Here is a 21,231-nt window from a genome sequence, read left to right as displayed (position 1 = left end):
TGCAAGTACTGTCTCCAGCGAGCATCCATGTGCCAATGCCTCATATTTGTGGCTCCCTAAATTTAAGCATCATGTACCCCCATCCAGATCTATTATATAAATATGCGCTTTTACAGGTTAAACAACCTTGACATGGCTGAAGTCATGATGTGTGTTTTTTTAACGTGAGATGTTTTATGCTGTTTGTGTGCTTCTATTAGACCACCTGAACACTGTTCTAACAACACATTACTGTGATCAAAGACAGAAAGGATCCCTGCTGAACTAGTTATCAAACTTCATAGTGGTTGCCAACATGTTTTTTTTATCCTCAGAACCCTTTTTTCGGAAATGAAAAATATGCCTGCATGTTAGCCCGGTTCAGAACCAGGGCGCTGTATTTGTGCGTCCTACATACTTCCTACATCACTGGTACGCAGCGGTTTCCTGTTGAGCGTGTGCAAAGCGGAGGGTTCCGCATGAGAGCACAAAATGCCGTCAGTGATGTAGAAAGGGTTTGCAGCCGCCCCCTCCACCCCTCATTCTCGCACGTTGAGATTAATATTCTACCAGGGCATTATAGGTAAAGTGACAGGAAATGCATTTTTGTTTCTCTCTTCCCTAATTGCCGAACCGCCGTGCCCCCTCCCCCCTCCCCCCTCCCCACCCCCCACGCCCTGCTCCCCGTGGTCATGAATGCTGTACTTTTTGTGTCTCTTGTCTGCCGTGTATTTATAGCCGCGCTCCCCACTACGGGGCACTCCCAGCCCCGTTTAAGTTGTGCTGGGTCCCCTGGTATGATATCATCCTGGCAGATGGGTACGGGGTCCCTGAGATCTGGCTCTCCTTTGGGGAGCCATAACTCTGCCGTTGTCTGGAGCCGGTGCCAGGGCTCGGCAGGTCGGGGAGCCCCCTTTCCCCTTGTCTTTTTTTTTTTGTTTTTTTTTTTTAAAACTCCGCAAACGTGGTGTTATTTCTCCGTTTCCAGTCCCTGTCAGTGACGTCTTCTCCTGTATCCCCCGGCAACCACATGGCAATGTACACCCAGTGTTCCCTCCGGCGCCTCTGTTATACTCACCCTTCCGTCCCTTCACCCCAATCTCGTAAATAATGCCCCCCTCCACCTCTTTCTCTGCGTGTCTCCCTTTCTCACTCAGCGTATAGAATATATTTCGTGTTAACCCCTCTCTCCCTGGGTGACACTGTTAACGTGGGGAAACGGCCGGTCGGTCAGTGAAAACCCTATATTTTTAACCCTATCTCTTTTGCTCTTTCTCTCTCTTAACATTGTTGTGTCACGGCCAGTCTGTTTGTGTTTGTATGTTATGCTACCTTCTCTCGCTCCCTCTCATAACATTTTACTCTAAAATTTCTTGTCCAAAAATTTTAATTTCTTTAAAAGATATAACTAGATTTTTGGTGATTATACTCATTGAGTGTTTTTGGGAGCCTCTGCAGTTATGCAAACAGTGTATGACCAAGTGTGTCTCTGTATGTTTGTATGTTTGTGATTGCCAGTGTCTGTGTGAGTCTTGGTGGTGTGTACTGAGTACTATTGGATGGCCAGTTGACCTCATTCTGAGATGGTTGCTCCTGGTAACTGTACACGTCTGTTTTAGTATTATGGGATAGAATTTTGACCCCTCCCGTCTTCTCCACTTCTCAGGACGCATGGTGTTCCGGTAAAAAAAATCTAATCCTACACACAGCGCATGCATCCAAACCAGCCAACATACAGAACCTTACACAACATGCCGTAAATCACAGAGATACGTACTAGCTCACATGAAATCTCTTACGCTTACAACAGTCAGGGATTGTCTGTGCTTGACAGTTACAATAGACTTCTACTGTGTGGTGGTCAATGTGACACAGAAAAGGGGAGTGGAGGGTTTGTTATTGTGTCACAATCTGTGCAAGAATGGGGCAAGTTGTGAGGCAGAGATAGAGGCTGCATATGTACTGTACTAGCTGCTTAATAGCATATATAACATAACCACTCAAACCCTGGGTAAAAAGCCTTCGGTGAAAACTTTCCCGGTTTACTATTTTCCTTTTGGTTTAGCCTATGTTGGTAAGTGTGGTGTGCTTGGCCTAGTGCAAAGCTACTGTCAGGTGTATTGTAATGATGTTGTGCGTTGACTTTGCTTGCCTGAAAAACTGCCAATATCTTTGTAGGCACAGGATTTTCTTGTCCGAAGCTGGAGGCTGTCATGCCCACTGTACAGACACTTAGACAGTGCAGTGGGAGGGTGAATTAGCACTCTGATTATTACGGGATGGCGGACCGGGGGGGGGGGAGGAGGGAGGGAAGTGGGGGGAGCGAGGGGAGCGGGGTTGGGGGGTTGCTGTGGTTATTATGGGATGTGTGTTGTTAGGCGGGGGAGTGGGGGAGGAGGGATGGGGGAGGGGGGAGCAAGGAAAAAAAATAGTGGAGTATTATGGTCTGGCTTGGGTGTTTGTTGCCATGGCACCTGTGTATGTGCCTGTGTGTATTATGGGATGGCCATCCTGAGGTATGATATAAGAGGGAGCCATGCTGAAAGACAGCAAGAGAGTAGCGTCTGAAAATACCTTGAGTGGACACTGCAGTGCATTAATGTGTAGCTGTGAGAGAGGCAGACTTTGAGAAGGGGGTTGGAATTGCATGTCCTAACTGGTCAGGACAATTCAGGACTACTAGTTATTGCAAGAGGCTGGTTAAGCATTTAAATGTTTAATACCTTCAGTATACTATAATGCTTTATGCTATACACATACACTTAATGTTTTTAAGAAATTCACCAAAAAAGCAGAATACTGTTGTTGATTTTACAAAGGCATTGCTATACCCGGTGAAAAGCAAGACTGCATAACTGGATCTAACGTATCAACAATAGATTGTGGTTTGGGGGATTTTTTTGTTAGAGAACTTGCTATGAAACTGAAGGTGTCTCTGTATGTGTAGACCTCTCTATGGGTGTGTTTGTTGGTATCTGTATCTATCTGTATCTATGTTGTTCTTTCTGTTTGCAGTGCAGTCTCGCGTTCTCTCCATGTCTGTGGTGTCATTCTCCGTGTCGCACAAGTGTATATACTGCCCGACCACCTGCCCCATCTGCCCCAAGTGCCCACTGTGCCCCATTGATTTGAGTTTTTTTTTAATGTGCATTATTATTGTTGGTATCATTCATTTTCATTCATTCGTTTTGGCAAAATACATTCTGTACAACGTTTTTCGAGGTTGGTGTATTGTTTTCTCACTTGGAGCATCTGCCCCTCACAAGGTCACTGCATGACCCTGTGCATGTGTGTGTGTGTGTGTGTGTATGTGTGTGTGTGTGTGTGTGTGTGTGCGTGCGTGTGGGTGTGTGTGCGTGGTGACAACTATTCATTCATTTTATTTAATCTATGCTGTATTGTCCAGGTGTCCAGTATGTCTATTAATGCTTTTGTAGTTTTTGTCTGCCTACCTGTTTGTCCAGCCATTTTGTCTTTACCTGTGTGTGTGTGCCACTGCCTGCCCATTTGTATGTTCTCAATATTAGTGCATGTGCCTATCTGTCTGTGTTTCCTAAAACACAAGAGCCCCCTTTGTCCAGTCGAGTAAAATTATGGGATGTCTGGAATAGAAGCAGAAAGTATTATGGTGTGTCTTTTGGCTTCCATAGTAACCTAACCACCCCCGCCCCCGCTGCCCCCCTCCCCCCCTCCTAAAACCCAACTGCTCTTATCCACAACACTAGGACTAGTATTATGGGCTGTAGTTTCTTCTTACAGGGAAAGAGTATTATGGGATGTTTAGTCACTGCATGTTGGGGGGGTGGGTGTGTGTGTGTGTGGGGGGGGGGTGTTCCCATGACAACCACTCCCCTTCCATCTCCTGATTGGTGATTATGGGATGTAGCCTCCCCCACCTATCCCACCCCCCCCCCCCCCCCCCAATCTCCATGGTGACTGAGCTGGCCAGAGAAAGAAGGTGAGGGAGTATGTTCCATTTCCGTTGCTCTTTGCACAACCATACAGGCCTGCTGTACGAAAATGAACGACCCAGGAAACACAGGGAGCGGGACAAAGGATGATACAGGGAGGAGACAAAGCAGAGCAATAGATGTCAAAATAAGCATTTGCTGAGTCAGAAATATTGGTAGATGGCTGGTGTGCTACAAGAGACAATTATTCTACTTACAAACAAAATGTAAATAGGAGAAAGGGGAGAGGCGCATGAAATTGGAGCACAGAAAAACAGGCCGATGAAGTTTGACATTGTCAGAGTGCCGCAAGAGGTTTTGAAATAGCCTAGTAAGCTAACTACCCAGTGTGAACAATGAGAGTAAATAACTTCCTTCCATCATCAGTATCTATATAATTATACATATGCCACTGCTTCTTAATCATTTTGCACTGGAAACAATATAAATAAACACCCAGCTATGTTAATGATAATATTAATATGCCCGGACATGTCAATATGAACTGGCAGCATAGCGTAATGCCTTGGGAACAATCTCTGAGGTTGAAAGTTTGATTCCCAGCTGTGCCACTGCCATTGTACCTGTGAGCAAGGTACTTCACCTGAATTTCTTCAGCAAAAAAAATCTAGCGGTGCAATGGGTCACGTGTAAAATAATTTAAGTTGCCTGAATGTAAGTTGCTCTGAAAATGAGTGTTTGCTGAGTGATTAAAATGTAAATGTAAAGTGGAGTTCATGTGTGGTTTTCTGGGACCAAGAGTTCAACACTACCTTTGTCGCATTTTTTTTTTCAAAGGGCCAATTGATTACCTGTGATTATGGGCTGACAGTATTGTACCTCACTATTTTTGCACCAAGCTGCTTTAAAGATGCACATCTTTGTACTTGACCTTGTCTGACTTTTAAGGTGTCCCTGTCTACCCTTACCAAAATTCTAACCAGATCCAGGTTTCACCAACAATAATAACAATGTTAAAATTACGTAGGTATTACAGTATATTTAACTCGGTACTGTAGTGTGCCCCTTGCAGTCAGTGGGTCAAGCTATTTGCATGTGCACAGATGTGTGTGAAATACATTCTCTGCAATGCTTGCTGTGAGCACATACCTTGCACAGGCCTTCGACCAAATGTTGTGCATACAGTGTGTAAATGCATATAGGATATTATGGGCATTTTACCACACAACACATGTGTCCCTGGGGTGAGAAAGTTCTATACAGTAAATGTCACGATACCTTTTTCAGAGCACAGATTGAACATAGTCTCATCGTGTCTCTATCTACTTGTGGAGTGCATGACTTGTATATGTGATGTGAACAATAATTATGTGCATGAACACATGTCCTGTGGTCCATTTGTGTACAATGTACAAGCAAGGGAGACAGTAGTGGAATATTATGGTCTGTCGCAAGTGCCATGGAGTTCCCCTGGAGACCATGTGACTTGTATTTTTTTTTCTTTTTGGAGTTGTGCTTATTATGGGATGTCAGTGACTGCTTATGATTATTATGGGATGGTGAACAGGGCGGGAGGGGGACTGTCTCCATGGTAACGGCGGTTGCTAGGGGGCCGGAAATAGGGAAGGGAGTGTGGGGGGTGATTATTATGGTCTGTACGTTGCGAGGTAACTATGCAGAGTAGTGTGTGTATTATAGAGGGGGTGGGGGGAGGGGGGGGTTGGGATTATTATGGGATGTCTGCCCCCTGATCTCTTTGTGTATGTGAGGATGTTAACCAGCTAGCTGGCTGGTGGAAGAGGGAGCGACGAAGACCTGCGTGTTTGACAACGATATTTGAATTAACCTTGTATACTTAACTGAATTTAACATTTTATATTTTATGCAGTAAATATATAAATACCTGACCTATATCGGAAGATATCATACGAGGAAGAACTGTTTCGACCTGGGACCCTGTTGTACGTCATTATTGTCATTACGACGTTGAGTTTCAACAGTGAAATTTTACGAGTTGTGAGTAAGCTGTGTGTTTGACTGTTTTTAAGACAGTGTTAAAAAATCTGAGCGGGGAAGAAAAAGTGTGTCGTGTCATTGGGTGACAAGCTAGATAGCTATAGCTCAGAACACGTACGGTCGGTCAATTCACTGACGTCCATAAGTTGTATTCGTAACAAGGTACCTAGGGTATAACGTTAACGTTTGCAAGCTAGGCGGATGATGTATGAAACTGGTAGATGGCTTTGCTACAACTAGCGAGCAAGCCAGATCAAGAACGTTATAAACATAGTCTTAAATGTTAAGACTGCTCGCTACAACATTAATTCTACTTTTATGATATTTTATATTTCATTTCATTGTAAGATGACAAATGCACTGATACCTTTCACGAGACTCCCCTGTTGCTATTAGTTAAGTTATATGGCTGCACAAAACTGTGATTTTAACCTTAATTTAAGTTATGAGCAACAGAAATTTTAAAATCTTTTCCTGGTTTTTCTCGTTACAGCTGCCCTCCGCCCTTTTATTTATCATTTTCCCTCCTTCCCGACACGAACTGATTGAATGTGAGATCATCTATTAGGGAAAATATAGGAAGCTAGCGAACGTTTTATTTATCATTTTATAACTTTAGCAAGCTAGCCGGCTAGCTACCGGGTTAGTTGTAGCTAGCTAAATATTTGAAACATGTCTGGGAGTGAAGACGACAGGGACGATTTCGGACATTTAGAGGACCGATCACTGGTGCAAGGTAAGGGGTTCCAGCTAATAAGTTACTTTATATTGTTAGACTAGCTTTATTTCTAATTAGCTTGTTGTAGCTCATGGGGTGAATAAAGCTACCTAGCTGGACAGCTATCGTGCTCTTTAGCCAAAGTGACAACAGTATATAAGGTTAGCTAGTTAGCTAAATTCTGAAAATGCATGCTTATTCTATAGGCACGTATAACTTGCAATATTCACAGTTTAAGAATTTCAGCAGTGGAACTTTCTGCTGTATAGGGTTGTCATTGTCGCGTGCGGCAGAACTCGCTGAGGTAATGTTACAGTAACATTAACGTTAGCCTGTTAGCGAGCGAGCGTGACGGCTAGCTAATCTAGGTTTATTCTTTAAAACACCGACTGAACGCAACAAATTAATTATTTGTTAGCAATTAAATTGCGAAATTGCCCAGCTAACTAGCTAGATTGTTAATTGTTGTTTGTTAGGTGTCGGTAGCTTTATCTCAACCACGTTTCAATGCAATCTTAACCGAGCTTGCGATCTGACGTCTGTCAATTGGTTCGTTTCGTGTTTGCCGAGTAATGATGGCCTAGCTAGCTGTGGCTACCTAACGTTAGCCACCAACTTTTTGAGTGTTTTGCGGACTAGTCTTCGCTCGACAGTTTCAAGTACATTTTTGTTACTTAGATTAGTTTGATTAATTATTTTAATATATACAAACTAAATAAAACACATTAATTATGTTTTGTTTGTTATTTATTTTGTTGAGTATGTTGCTAGTGAGCCAATTTGTGGCTAAGTTACCAATGTGAGTGTGAGTTAAAAATGCCGGCTTCAGACTTGGCTTCAGTGGAACCGGCATCTTCCTGACTGCCGCGGCCTGCTGATATTTTCACATATCGAACCTAGATGGCTAACTAACTTCAGTCGATGATTAGATCTAAGAAATGCGACGACTCCTGTACTCTTGGAAATCCAAACTTAACTCTGTAAAATTGTTTATATATTTGCATTTAATCTAAATTCTAAAGTCTAAATTCTTATTTCGAAAACAAACTCAATAGCTAACGACGTTAGCTATGAAAGTTACCAAACGTTATCAATAGTTTCTCGAGGGAGAAATGACGAGGATTTAAATCTTTATTTATCATAAGCAGTTAAGTTTGCAAGTAAACGGGAACCGAAAATGTACTTCTTATGACTTGAATCTCGTTTAATCATATCACAAGTGCAGCGTACGTAACTGTACAATACAGTTCTCAATCCACCACGCTCCCAGCAAACAATGCGTGCCTAACCCTATTTTAGCAGCTGGATCAGTTCATGTAGCGATTATATTAGACCACTAACCAGCTGACAGACTTAGTTAACTTTATGTGACTAGCTTCCTCCGCGGCTTGCAAATAACTTTTGGAGTGAGCAAACTAACTGAGGAATATTGGCGGTAACGTTGGCTTCGCTAATCTAAAAATAAAGACACCGTTCTCCCTTTTAATTTTGCGAAGCAGAGGGTGGGAATGCAGTTATCGTTGCTGTCCTCTTTGGTGTAATTAGTCAGGTATGTCGCTGTTCAGCGTTTAACGCTGTGTGCACTTGGACAGATGAAGAGGAGCTGGAGGATATGTCCGAGGGGGACACCCCTAAGGTGAAGAAGAAGAAGAAAGCAAAGAAGAGTCGCGAGAGCAAGAGCAGCAAGAGGCAGAGACTCCGTAGAGAGGTACCTGACTGTTGTGAGATTGATGCATGGGGAATATCGTAGTCGTAGATATAATCTTCACATTTCCTAATGTGTGTACAGTACACTACTACTATACACTCTGAAAACATTGTTTCATCTAGTGTTTGGCATTGATGTGTATGCATTGCCAGTCCTAGCCTTTGATGGGCCCTAATCACCTATGCCCTAAATAGTGTATGCACTTTAGGATAATTAGGGTCCCCCTGGTGGTCATGGGGCCCTTAGCAGCTGCTTATGTTACTTATTGGGCTGGGTCGCCGCTGGTTGTAGCTGTGAGCCTGTGGCTGGGATTGAGATTTCCTACTAGCTGCTCTGTGTCACTCTTGTAGGACTTGGCTGGGAGCTCTCCAGAGGAAGTTCTTGGCGCAGAGGGGGGAGAGGGAGACGAAGAGGAAGGTGGGGGTGCCAGGTCAGACAGCGAGGGGAGTGACTATACCCCAGGAAAGAAGAAGAAGAAGCGAGCAAGCACGACAAAAGAGAAGAAGAGAGGAGGAACAAATGGAGAGAGGGAGAAGGGTGGCGGAGGGTCCTCCAGCAGCAAAAACAAGAGGAAAGAGCCAGAGCCTGAGGAAGAGGAAGACGAGGATGACGACAGCCAGGTGAGACAATGGCTAAAGAGGAGCTTGCACGAGGTCAGCTGTGTGAGTGCTGAGCCCATCTCCCGCTCTAGTTTACATTCAGACTCAGTGTAAGCATGGCGGGCAGCCGCTTCCAAAGTCACGTGATGTGAAAGAATGCATGAAAATGTGTGTGGAAAAAAACACACGACAAGGTCATTGTGCCCGTGTTACCATGCCCCTCCTCCCCTCAGGAGCCCAAGACATCTGCCCAGCTGCTGGATGACTGGGGGATGGAGGATATCGACCACGTTTTCTCTCAGGAGGACTATAGCACACTCACCAATTACAAGGCCTTCAGCCAGTTTGTCAGGTACCTCCTGTTTAAATTCCTTCTGTGTCTCTATGTTGCAGTGCCAAACAGTTTCCCCACTGTCTTCTGCTCAGCTTCTTCTCCTCCACTTGGACTCGCTCTTTTTCTCAGCACCCTTCTCTTTCTTTCCCTCGCTCCGCAGGCCCCTCATTGCCGCGAAGAACCCCAAGATCGCCGTGTCCAAGATGATGATGGTGCTGGGGGCCAAGTGGCGGGAGTTCAGCACCAACAACCCGATGCGGGGACTAGCCAGCGCCAACGCCGCCCTGGCGGCCGCCAACGTGGCGGCGGCTGTGGAGAACATGGTGACCAGCGTGGCGGACGGAGGGCCGGGCGCGGGTGCGGGTGCGGTGGCGGTGGCGGCGGCGGCGGCCAGCTCCGCGTCCACAGCGCCCTCAGCCCCCGTCACGGTGGCCGAACCCCAGCTGCCCCCCGCACCCCCCCTGCGCAAGGCCAAGACCAAGGAGGGCAAAGGTGAAGGGGGGCGCTGGTGGTCGGGGTTAGCTTTAGCGCTTTTAAAGATGATTCGTATATCCATTTTCATTTGTTTTTCTATTTGTCCTCTCCTGTTTCTGTTTTTCAGGCCCGAATGCTCGCAGGAAGCCTAAAGCTCCTCCAAAGCCTCAAGAGAAGAAGGTGAAGACCAAGAAAGTGGCCCCTCTGAAGATAAAGCTGGGCGGCTTCAACAGCAAGAGGAAGCGATCTTCTGTACGGCCCGAGTTCCCTCCCTCTCTCCTTGTGCTTTCCACCATGTTGAGTGATGCGTGAGTGAATGGCGTGGCCTATGAGGAAACGTGCTTATTTGCCTTTTCCTCCTCTTTCAGAGCGAGGAGGACGAAGTCGACGCGGACAGCGACTTCGACGACGGGAGCCTGAACAATTTCTCCGTGTCGGACGGCTCCAACAGCCGCAGCAGCCGCTCGAAGAAGAAGGGCAAGTCTTCCAAGAAGAAGAAGAAAGGTGGGCTTCTGGCCTGAGCACTGTGGTGTATTGTGCTTTATAGGCAGGGTGTGTGTATGTATGCATGCATGTAACTGTGAGTGTGCTTGCGTGTGTCTGAATGTGAGTGCGCATGTGTGCTTTGCAGGTTGGTCGTGTGTATGTGCGCGTACTTTTGTGCATACGTTTGTGCGTGTGTGTGTGTGTGTGTGTGTGTGTGTGTGTGCGCATGTGTGTGTGCATTCTGACTGAGTTAATGTGGTGACATGCCCACTTCTGCCTCCCGTGGTCCCTCAGTAGAAGAAGATGCCGATGGCTACGAGACGGACCACCAGGACTACTGCGAGGTGTGCCAGCAGGGCGGCGAGATCATCCTGTGTGACACCTGCCCCCGGGCCTACCACATGGTGTGCCTGGACCCCGACATGGAGAAGGCCCCCGAGGGCAAGTGGAGCTGCCCCCACTGCGTGAGTCTGCCCCGCCCACCGCTTTTATATAACCTGGGCTAACGGTCCACTTCCCCTGCCAAGTGAGGGTGCTGTTACCATGGAGTCAGGCCCTAGTCCTGGTTTTCATTCTTCTCCTCTAATCAGGCACAGATTTAGACCTGAGGCACAAAGTGAGTTGACTCTCTAGCCAATCAGTGACATTAATCAATAAATGAACTACCGGGTAGTGAAGAATATGGGCAGTACCACTGGCCTTGAGGGCCAGAGTTGAGCATCTTTGCTGCAGTCCATCTCTCCAGGCCTCAGCGCTGTGTTGATCTTTCTGTCTCTCTGCTCTTCTTTTCTACATGTCCTGTCTCTTTCTCTCTCCTCTACCCCTCCCTGCTCTCTCTCTCCCTCTCTCTTTGTCTTCCTTGCCCTTTTCCTGCTTTTATTCACAGGAGAAGGAGGGAGTGCAGTGGGAGGCGCGGGAGGACGCTTCGGAAGGAGAGGAGGATAACGACGCGGAGGGGCGGCGGGACGGGGGCGAGACGGAGGAGGACGACCACCACATGGAGTTCTGCAGGGTGTGCAAGGACGGCGGGGAGCTGCTGTGCTGCGACTCCTGCCCCTCCTCCTACCACATCCACTGCCTGAACCCGCCCCTGCCCGAGATCCCCAACGGGGAGTGGATCTGCCCCCGATGCACCGTGAGTGGGAGAGAGAGAGAGAGAGAATGAGTGTGCACGAGAGGGAGGGGGGGAGAGAGTGAGAGAGAGAGAGTGGGACAGTGAGAATGAAAGAGGAGAGGGAGAGAGAGGTATATAGAGAATAGGAGAGAGAGAGGTAGAGTGGGATAGGGAAAATGAGAGTTAGAGAGAGTGGAATAGAGAGAGTGAGGTGGAGAGAGAGAGTGAGAGAGAAAGGAAGAAAGAGAGAGCGAGACAGAGAGAGTGGTTAAGAGTTTGAGAGTGTTGAAGATATAGAAGAGGGAGTTGAAATGTTTTGGTCAACAGTGGGTGTGAATATTTCATCACTGTTGTTGATAACTCGTTCAGTTGATAGTATTTTATGCACACGCTCTCCTCCTGCCTGCCTTTCAGTGTCCAGCTATGAAGGGTAAAGTCCAGAAGATTTTGGCCTGGCGGTGGGGAGATCCACCACCCCCCACACCGGTGCCCCGCCCCCCTGATCTTCCATCAGACGCCCCGGACCCCGCCCCCCTGGCCGGTCGCCCGGAGAGAGAGTTCTTTGTGAAGTGGAGCAACATGTCCTACTGGCACTGCTCCTGGGTCACCGAGCTACAGGTGAACACACCTGGGCAGGGCGTGCGCACACACACACACACGCACATACACACACACACACACACACACATATATACGCACACGCACACACACACGCACACACACACATGCATGCATACGCACACACACACACACACACATGCATGCATACACACACGCGCACACACACACACACACACACACACGCACACACACGCACTCACACACACGCACGCACGCACATACATACATACACGCACACACACATACATACACACACACGCATACACACACGCACACACATGCTATTGGTGGCCTTGCAGTTCAGCAGTCCCCACCGCTGCTTCATAATGCCTGTGATGGGTTTGAACAATATGCTAAACCGAAGGGGTGATTTTTCTCTTGTCACCTGAGACACGTGACACTCGTGCCGTTGTAGCATCCGTTGATGATCCTCATTGGCTTATGAGCACCTGGAGGGATGATGCACAGGCTGTGTGCTGTGTGCACTTCTCGCTCGGAGCCTCAGGGCGTGCTGTGCTGTCGCCTAGCGACTCACGCGGTTTTCTGTGCTCGCCCGTCCAGCTGGAGCTGCACTGTCAGGTGATGTTCCGCAACTACCAGCGGAAGAACGACATGGACGAGCCTCCTCTCCTGGACTTCAGCGCCGAGATGGACGCCGACAAGAGTGTGAAGAGGAAGAACAAGGACCCGCTCTACGCCAAGATGGAGGAGAGGTTCTACCGCTTCGGCATCAAGATGGAGTGGCTGATGGTCCATCGCATCCTGAATCACAGGTAATACCAGTGCCATGCCTGCACACGCCCAGCGATGACCTGCACACACCCAGCAATGACCTGAACATGCCCAGCACTGACCTGCATGAGCCCAACACTGACCTGCACACACCCAGCACTGACCTGCATGAGCCGAACACTGACCTGCACACGCCCTGCACTGACCTGCACACACCCTGCACTGACCTGCACACACCCAGCACTGACCTGCATGAGCCCAACACTGACCTGCACACACCCAGCAATGACCTGTACACGCCCTGCACTGACCTGCACACGCCCTGCACTGACCTGCACACACCCAGCACTGACCTGCACACACCCAGCACTGACCTGCACACACCCAGCACTGACCTGTATGAGCCGAACACTGACCTGCACACGCCCTGCACTGACCTGCACACACCCGCCCAGCACTGACCTGCATGAGCCCAACACTGACCTGCACACACCCAGCACTGACCTGCACACACCCAACAATGACCTGCATGAGCCGAACACTGACCTGCACATGCCCTGCACATGCCCTGCACTGACCTGCACACACCTGCACACACCCCTATATGCTCTCGGCTCTGACCTATATAATCCCAGCTTCTGGACGTTTCTGCCGATTTCTGAGTGGGTTCACCTTGAGCTGTGTCCCTAATCCTGCCCAGATGCAAACCTCTAATCTGCACAGAGATTACTAGCAAAAACAACAGGTTTCCAGTGACGTTTTAGCAGTGCTATCAGATCTTTGTAGGCAAGGGTGTAACATTCAAAATAATGCTGGTGGGGGTTGAAATGCCTAGATAACGAAAACTGCAACCCTCTAGGAGGTCTCCCTTCCCCACCCTAGAATACATTTTCTGAAAATAACAGCTATGAAATGATAATTTTGGTGAATATACTTCAGACTACTGATCAGCAAATCCAAATTAAAACATGAACTCTGTATTATATGAAATTGTTTTTGCACATCATCATGATCTATTATTGGGGGGTTATTTGGCCTTTTTTGTAATATTGAGGGGGGGGGGCATTAACCTCCTACCCCCCCCATAAATCACATCCTTGCTTATACATTGTTCAGTGTTGTACAGGTTGTGTGCATTTGTAATAAAGGTGTAAAAACAGTAAGTTACGATTCCCAAGTGTAGTTTGCAAACTGAATCGGCCTGTTCTGCAGCGTGGACAAGAAGAGCAATGTCCACTACCTGATCAAGTGGAGGGACCTCCCCTATGACCAGGCGTCCTGGGAGAGCGAGGACATGGAACTGCAGGAGTACGACATCTACAAGCAGCACTACTGGAACCACAGGTACGCAGCCAATCGCGTGCGAGACTGGGCTCGGCCAATCGCTGCGTCCCTCTCGAACTAGATCCGCGCGCGACGATTCCATCCATAGGTGCGCAGGAGCAGGGTCGTATCTGACGAAGCGCAGCCGCAGCCGTCGCAGGTGTGCGGTTTTACTTCGGTAATCTGGGCTGCATTACAGAAGCAGCTGCGTACAGCAGAGCTGGTTCACTCATACCACAGGCCGCAGTAGGGAAAACAGCTAGACCGTGCGGTCTACAGCTGGAGTCCAAACCTCCGTCAGGAATGTCAGATCAGATTAACGAGCAGAAGACGGCATTAAGTCCTGAAAGGGGGCGGGCCTGTGCTGCAGCCCCTCGGTGTGGTTGCGGGTTTGAGGCCACTCTCTGATGCGTCCGTCTCCCACAGGGAGCTGGTGATGGGGGACGAGGGCAGGCCAGGGAAGAAGCTGAAGAAGCTGAGCAAGATGAAGAGGCTGGACAGGCCCCCCACCAACCCCGTGGTGGACGTAAGAGCGCCCCCCTGTGTTCACCCCTCACTGTGCTCTGTGTGTGCGTGTGTGCGCATGCTGCTACAGTCTATACTGTGTTCACCCCTCAGTGTGTGTGTGCGTGCGTGTGCGTGCGTGTGCGTGCGTGTGCGTGCGTGTGCGTGCGTGTGTGTGCGTGTGTGTGCTGCTACAGTCCATACTGTGTTCACCCCTCAGTGTGTGTGTGTGTGCGTGCTGTTACAGTCCATACTGTATCACCCCTCAGTGTGTGTGTGTGTGCGTGCTGTTACAGTCCATACTGTGTCACCCCTCAGTGTGTGTGTGGGTGTTGCTACAGTCCACACAGTTCACTCCTCACTGTGTTGGGTGTGGTGCTTGGTGTTAATTCCTCTCCCACCCCCCTCCCCTCCCATCCCATCCCTCCAGCCCACCATCAAGTTTGACCGCCAGCCGGACTACCTGGACAGCACGGGGGGCACGCTGCACCCCTACCAGCTGGAGGGGCTCAACTGGCTGCGCTTCTCCTGGGCGCAGGGCACCGACACCATCCTGGCCGACGAGATGGGCCTGGGCAAGACCGTGCAGACCGCCGTGTTCCTCTACTCCCTGTACAAAGAGGTGTGTGTGTGTGTGTGTCTCTGTCTGACTGTCTGTCTTATGCAAAGAGGTGTGTGTGTGTGTCTCTCTCTGTCTGACTGTCTGTCTTATGCAAAGAGGTGTGTGTGTGTGTCTCTCTCTGTCTGTCTGTCTGTCTTATGCAAAGAGGTGTGTGTGTGTGTCTCTCTCTGTCTGACTGTCTGTCTTATGCAAAGAGGTGTGTGTGTGTCTCTCTCTGTCTGACTGTCTGTCTTATGCAAAGGGGTGTGTCTGTGTATGTGCACGTGTGTGTCTTTACAAAGAAGTGTTTGTGTGTGTGTCTGTCTGTATTTACAAAGAGGTATGTGTGTGTCTTTACAAAGAGGCTGTTCTGTATGCTGCAGAACATCTGTATTTGGTTTAACTGTACTTACAGGCAGGAGGCGCTGTGCCTTATTTCTGCATGTCTTGCTGCTGTCAGAATCGGATTTTTTTTGTTTACATACCCGGGTATAATGCCATCTCCACGTCCAGTCTGTCTGTTCCTGTCAATGGGTGTCAGTGGACTGACAGACAGACAGGACGCAGAGTAACGCTGTCCATCACAGGGGACGTTTCCAAAGCTGGGACTCTGTCCTAAAGGCAGGACCGCACACAGATCTGTGCGATGATCAGACTGCCCTCTTTAGCGGTCGCGTGTAGGGAGCGCGTGCGACTCATTTCTCTACCCTCCCTCCCACCCCCCAGGGCCACTCCAAGGGCCCGTTCCTGGTGAGCGCCCCCCTGTCCACCATCATCAACTGGGAGCGCGAGTTCGAGCTGTGGGCGCCGGACATGTACGTGGTCACCTACGTCGGGGACAAGGACAGCCGGGCCGTCATCCGCGAGAACGAGTTCTCCTTCGAGGACAACGCCATCCGGGGCGGGAAGAAGGCCTCCAGGATGAAGGTGGGGGAGGGGCAAAAGGGCCCGGGCGGTGGCTTTGGGCCGTCCAGTCTCGTTACCATGGCATCATTCGCATCATTTGTGCACCACGTATCTCATTTAGCCCTTAAGGTGTAAAGTCAGGAGTATGTGATTAGAATGTTCTTAACTGAACATTCTAATGCTGATTTTACAATCACTGGTGGTGACTGGAAGCAGTGGAGTTCTAGAACACTGGTGTAGCATTTAGAAAAAACATTCCAAAAACCCTACTCTTTAAAGGGTTGACTTACGTAATGGCAGGGTCTGAGCAGCATTGCGTGAAATATGGATAAGAACACCGAAAGCACAAATAAATATCTCTGTGAGTCTGGACTACTATGACTATGATCACTGTGTTATGTTGTTTGCCATAATGGCCTTGAATATCACTTGAAAAGTGTCTGGCATGTCGATAAGTATAATGGAAGCTGCATGTGCTGTTGTTGCCCATTCGTTGTTGTGCAGGGGGTGTCGGTCTCAGTGCCACTGTTTAACCCCCCCCCCCCCAACAGAAAGAAGCCTCTGTGAAGTTCCACGTGCTGCTGACCTCCTACGAGCTCATCACCATCGACATGGCCATCCTGGGTTCCATCCAGTGGGCCTGCCTGGTGGTGGACGAGGCCCACAGGCTCAAGAACAACCAGTCAAAGGTGAGTGTGGGCGTCCGTCCGAGCGATCGTGTTTCTCTCCTTTCTCTCTCTCTCTCTCTTTCTCATTTTCTTCCTCTCTCTCTGCGGCCCACAGTTCTTCCGGGTGCTGAATAACTACCCTCTCCAGCACAAGCTGCTGCTGACTGGAACCCCCCTGCAGAACAACCTGGAGGAGCTCTTTCACCTGCTCAACTTCCTCACCCCCGAGAGATTCAAGTCAGTCTGTGTGTGTGTGTGTGTGTGTGTGTAAGTGTGCTTGTGTGAATGAGTGTGTGTGAGTGTGAGGGCACGTGCATGCTTTTGTGCGTGAGTATGTGTGTGAGCGTATGTTTGTGTGAATGTGTGTGTATGTCCTTTGTGCCACCCTACGGGATGCATTTGTGCCACACTCTGCACTCATGTCAGGGAGACACCTTATCCTCTACCCCCTCTCCTCCCGCAGTAACCTGGAGGGCTTCCTGGAGGAGTTTGCGGACATCGCCAAAGAGGACCAGATCAAGAAGCTGCACGACATGCTGGGGCCGCACATGCTCCGGAGGCTGAAGGCCGACGTCTTCAAGAACATGCCGTCCAAGACGGAGCTGATCGTGCGCGTGGAGCTCAGCCCCATGCAGAAGTGAGGGCAGGCGGGGGGGGGCGTGAGAGGGGCGGGGGGAGTGTTCGGGTCAGGGTGAAGCAAGGTCAGATGAGAGGAGGAGCTGTGAAAGAAATGAAAGTCACCTCTTGGGTTTGGTGACTTTGTGCCTTTCCTGAGTTTGTGTAATCCAGGCTGACAGATGCTCTCCTGATAGGGAAGCGGGCTCTGGTGGTTCCGCTTTTCTTATGTAGAAATCTGCATTTTCTGATTCCAGGAAGTACTACAAATTCATCCTGACGCGCAATTTTGAGGCCCTGAACACTCGCGGTGGGGGCAACCAGGTGTCTCTGCTCAACGTGGTGATGGACCTCAAGAAGTGCTGTAACCACCCTTACCTCTTCCCCGCTGCTGCTATGGTACGAGCCTTTCCACAGGCCCGAATAGGGCTGCGGGCTGAACCACGTGGTTGGCGGGGGTGGTGGTGGTGGTGGGAGGGTGCTGTACAAGCAAATCCGTAAATGTCATAAAACTGCATACTTCTAATAATACTCCCTTCCCTTTTCAAAACTCAATAGTCTTACTGCAGAGAAACGTTAAACATTAATAACCCTTCCAATTGAATTCCTGTCAAAGGAGGAAAAGAAAACAAACTGGCCTTCAGTACACCAGTCTGAGCGTTTAAGAGTGTCTGAGCGTTTCAGAGTGTCTGAGCGTTTCAGAGTGTCTGAGCGTTTCAGAGTGTCTGAGCGTTTCAGAGTGTCTGAGCGTTTCAGAGTGTCTGAGCGTTTCAGAGTGTCTGAGCGTTTCAGAGTGTCTGAGCGTTTCAGAGTGTCTGAGCGTTTCAGAGTGTCTGAGCGTTTCAGAGTGTCTGAGCGTTTCAGAGTGTCTGAGCGTTTAAGAGTGTCTGAGCGTTTAAGAGCGTTTCAGAGTGTCTAAGCGTTTAAGAGTGTCTGAGCGTTTAAGAGCGTTTCAGAGTGTCTGAGCGTTTCAGAGTGTCCGAGCGTTTCAGAGTGTCCGAGCGTTTAAGAGTCTGAGCGTTTAAGAGCGTTTCAGAGTGTCCGAGCGTTTCAGAGTGTCCGAGCGTTTCAGAGTGTCGGAGCGTTTCAGAGTGTCGGAGCGTTTCAGAGTGTCGGAGCGTTTCAGAGTGTCGGAGCGTTTCAGAGTGTCGGAGCGTTTCAGAGTGTCGGAGCGTTTCAGAGTGTCGGAGCGTTTCAGAGTGTCGGAGCGTTTCAGAGTGTCGGAGCGTTTCAGAGTGTCTGAGCGTTTCAGAGTGTCCGAGTGTCCGAGCGTTTCCGAGTGTCGGAGCGTTTCAGAGTGTCGGAGCGTTTCAGAGTGTCGGAGCGTTTCAGCACGGTTATTCATTCCTCTGGCGTAGCGGCGGTGCTAGCGGGAGCAGGGGGGAGGCTCACGGGTCTGTGGTTCTGCTCGCTGCTCACAGGAGGCTCCCAAGATGCCGAACGGGATGTACGACGGCAGCGCCCTGACCAAGGCCTCCGGGAAGCTCCTGCTGCTCTACAAGATGCTGAAGAAGCTGAAGGAGGGGGGACACCGAGTGCTCATCTTCTCTCAGGTGAGCGCCGAGGCCGCCTGCCAGCGCGATACTCGCCGTTTACTCGCAGATTACTCGCTCCCTCACTGTAATTCTGAATGCACATAATTGGGTGTCTGTGGTCTCTGGCTCTGGCTCAGAACTTTGGGCTCGCTCCTCGCACGCCTGGGTTGTGAGAGCTGAGACCACAGACGCGAGGACCCAGCATGCATTTCTCCTGAAGGCGATAAAGCTGGCCGTCTGCGTGGCGATTCTCACGGTCCCCGTTCTCCTTCCCCGCCCCCCCCCCAGATGACCAAAATGCTGGACCTGCTGGAGGACTTCCTGGAGAACGAGGGCTACAAGTACGAGAGGATCGACGGGAGCGTGACGGGCAGCATGAGGCAGGAGGCCATCGACCGCTTCAACGGTGAGACTCGCTCAGGCTCTACGGGGGGGCCGTATTTCTGATTGGACGTGCTGTTCAAGCCCTCTGGAGGCCAGGTCAGTGTCCTGTTAACCCCTCCCTCTTTCTCCTCCAGCTCCTGGAGCAGTCCAGTTTGTCTTCCTGCTCTCCACCAGGGCGGGGGGTCTGGGGATCAACCTGGCCACCGCCGACACTGTCGTCATATACGACTCTGACTGGAACCCTCACAACGATATTCAGGTAGGAGCAGGTCGACCCTCCCAGGGCCCGCCCCCCTTTGTGGAGATGAGTCACTGCTAAAAAAAAGTTTGTCTCAGCAAGTGCTTTCATTTTATTCTCTTAAGTAGGAAATAGTAGTTTGTTTTAAGTTTTTAACTTTTTGCTTGAAAAGTGAAATTGTCTTACCCCACTGGCAAATCTTGAAGTGACTGAAACTCTAACCTCATTGGCAATTTTCGTTGTATTTAGGAAAAAATTATAGAAATACGACTTTAAGCCTATATGTGAGACTAAAATAGTTGTTAAGATGGCCTTTTTTGGTTTGGCAGTGTGCTCGTGGCTGTTGTGTGCTGTCGTTCGGGCTCACCTCTCTCTGGTCTCCCTCCCCCCCCAGGCCTTCAGCAGAGCTCACCGCATCGGCCAGAACAAGAAGGTGATGATCTACCGCTTCGTCACCAAGGCCTCGGTGGAGGAGCGAATCACTCAGGTCAGACCATCACTGCTCAGCACTCCGATTCCAACTGCCGCTGATCCAGCTGCTGCTGATCCAGCTGCTGCTGATCCAACTGGAACCTTAATCTCAGCCCCTTTTAAAATAATCCAGCCAAATCTATTGCAAACTTCCGCCTAGTACAAAATGCTGGTGTGGTAACAGTAGAAGTGATAACGTGATACTGGAGATGATTATGATGTTGATAATGATGATGATGATTGTGGTGGTGTGTTGTGGTGATGCTGATTATGGCGGTGTGTTATGGTGATGTGTTATAGTGATGGAGGCTGTGTGTTAGGGTGATAATGATCGAGGTGGTGAGATATGGAGATGATGATAGCTGTGTTACGGTGATGATTAATGTGATGAGGATGATAATAGTGGTGATGTATTATGATGGTGGTGGTGGTGACGATGATTATTGTGATGCTCATTTCAGAAATGTATTGGCCATCTTTTTTGAAATGTGCTTGTATTCCACCACAGGTAGCGAAGAAGAAGATGATGCTGACCCACTTGGTGGTGCGGCCCGGGCTGGGCTCCAAGACGGGCTCCATGTCCAAGCAGGAGCTGGACGACATCCTCAAGTTCGGCACCGAGGAGCTCTTCAAGGACGAGATCGGGGAGGGTGCGACCCTTCGACCCTTAAAATGGCGTCCTCTTCCGTCTCGCTGGCCCGCGTAACCCCCCTCTCCCTGCCCCCCCCCCCCCTTCCCTCTCCCTCTCCCAGGAGAGAACAAGGAGGAGGACAGCAGCGTGATCCACTACGACGACAAGGCCATCGACCGGCTGCTGGACCGCAACCAGGACGCCACCGAGGACACGGCCGAGATCCAGAGCATGAACGAGTACCTCAGCTCCTTCAAGGTGGCCCAGTACGTGGTGAAGGACGAGGACGAGGAGGTGAGCGCGTGTGTGCGTGCGCGCGTGCCTGTGAGTCTGTGTGCGTGTGCGCGTGTGTCTGTGCATGCGTGCGCAGTTGCGGTCCAGTCTCTCAATGTGGAAAACTAGTCTATTTTAGATAAATCAGCTCAGGAACACATACACAGCATTCACTGGCACAAAGAGCTGAGATTCAGAGAGTGTCTTAAGCAGATTACTCTTTCTTCCTTTTACTCCCCTTGTCCTCTTCTTTCTCCTTCCTGTTCTTTGATCTTTCTTCTCGTTGTCCCTGCTGCCATCCCTGTCTCGCTCCTCTTCCGCTCCTCTCTCGTTCTTCCTCTTAACCCCCTCCATCACCCCGCCTCCCTTTATTGCCCTCCTCCTTTCCCG

General features: G+C 49.6%; 1 protein-coding gene across 9 annotated transcripts in view; it reads left to right on the top strand.

Annotated features, from left to right (window-relative positions):
* Window positions 1-5,620: 5,620 nt before the first annotated feature.
* The window catches only part of chd4b (chromodomain helicase DNA binding protein 4b), a 23,577-nt gene continuing 7,966 nt past the window's right edge, over window positions 5,621-21,231 (top strand). For 3 of the 9 annotated variants that reach the window (XM_064309024.1, XM_064308998.1, XM_064309007.1), the window contains exons 1-26: window positions 5,621-5,906; window positions 6,400-6,642; window positions 8,217-8,332; window positions 8,683-8,952; window positions 9,165-9,283; window positions 9,426-9,757; window positions 9,867-9,991; window positions 10,108-10,243; window positions 10,520-10,689; window positions 11,112-11,360; window positions 11,754-11,957; window positions 12,522-12,733; window positions 13,905-14,036; window positions 14,442-14,541; window positions 14,950-15,141; window positions 15,847-16,047; window positions 16,578-16,715; window positions 16,810-16,931; window positions 17,158-17,331; window positions 17,567-17,708; window positions 18,731-18,862; window positions 19,133-19,250; window positions 19,363-19,487; window positions 19,861-19,953; window positions 20,446-20,587; window positions 20,690-20,862. In XM_064309024.1, the coding sequence (XP_064165094.1) occupies window positions 6,579-6,642; window positions 8,217-8,332; window positions 8,683-8,952; window positions 9,165-9,283; window positions 9,426-9,757; window positions 9,867-9,991; window positions 10,108-10,243; window positions 10,520-10,689; window positions 11,112-11,360; window positions 11,754-11,957; window positions 12,522-12,733; window positions 13,905-14,036; window positions 14,442-14,541; window positions 14,950-15,141; window positions 15,847-16,047; window positions 16,578-16,715; window positions 16,810-16,931; window positions 17,158-17,331; window positions 17,567-17,708; window positions 18,731-18,862; window positions 19,133-19,250; window positions 19,363-19,487; window positions 19,861-19,953; window positions 20,446-20,587; window positions 20,690-20,862 (3,981 nt within the window). In that variant the 5' untranslated portion in view covers window positions 5,621-5,906; window positions 6,400-6,578. The remainder of the gene's footprint in view (window positions 5,907-6,399; window positions 6,643-8,216; window positions 8,333-8,682; window positions 8,953-9,164; window positions 9,284-9,425; window positions 9,758-9,866; window positions 9,992-10,107; window positions 10,244-10,519; window positions 10,690-11,111; window positions 11,361-11,753; window positions 11,958-12,521; window positions 12,734-13,904; window positions 14,037-14,441; window positions 14,542-14,949; window positions 15,142-15,846; window positions 16,048-16,577; window positions 16,716-16,809; window positions 16,932-17,157; window positions 17,332-17,566; window positions 17,709-18,730; window positions 18,863-19,132; window positions 19,251-19,362; window positions 19,488-19,860; window positions 19,954-20,445; window positions 20,588-20,689; window positions 20,863-21,231) is intronic. The other 6 variants (XM_064309017.1, XM_064308980.1, XM_064308964.1 and 3 more) reach the window with 3 other exon arrangements.

The sequence above is a fragment of the Anguilla rostrata genome, chromosome 1, assembly GCF_018555375.3.
Source record: "Anguilla rostrata isolate EN2019 chromosome 1, ASM1855537v3, whole genome shotgun sequence".
Lineage (NCBI taxonomy): Eukaryota > Metazoa > Chordata > Actinopteri > Anguilliformes > Anguillidae > Anguilla > Anguilla rostrata.
Note: the sequence above shows the minus strand (reverse complement) of the source record. Positions and strands in the feature narration are given on the sequence as shown.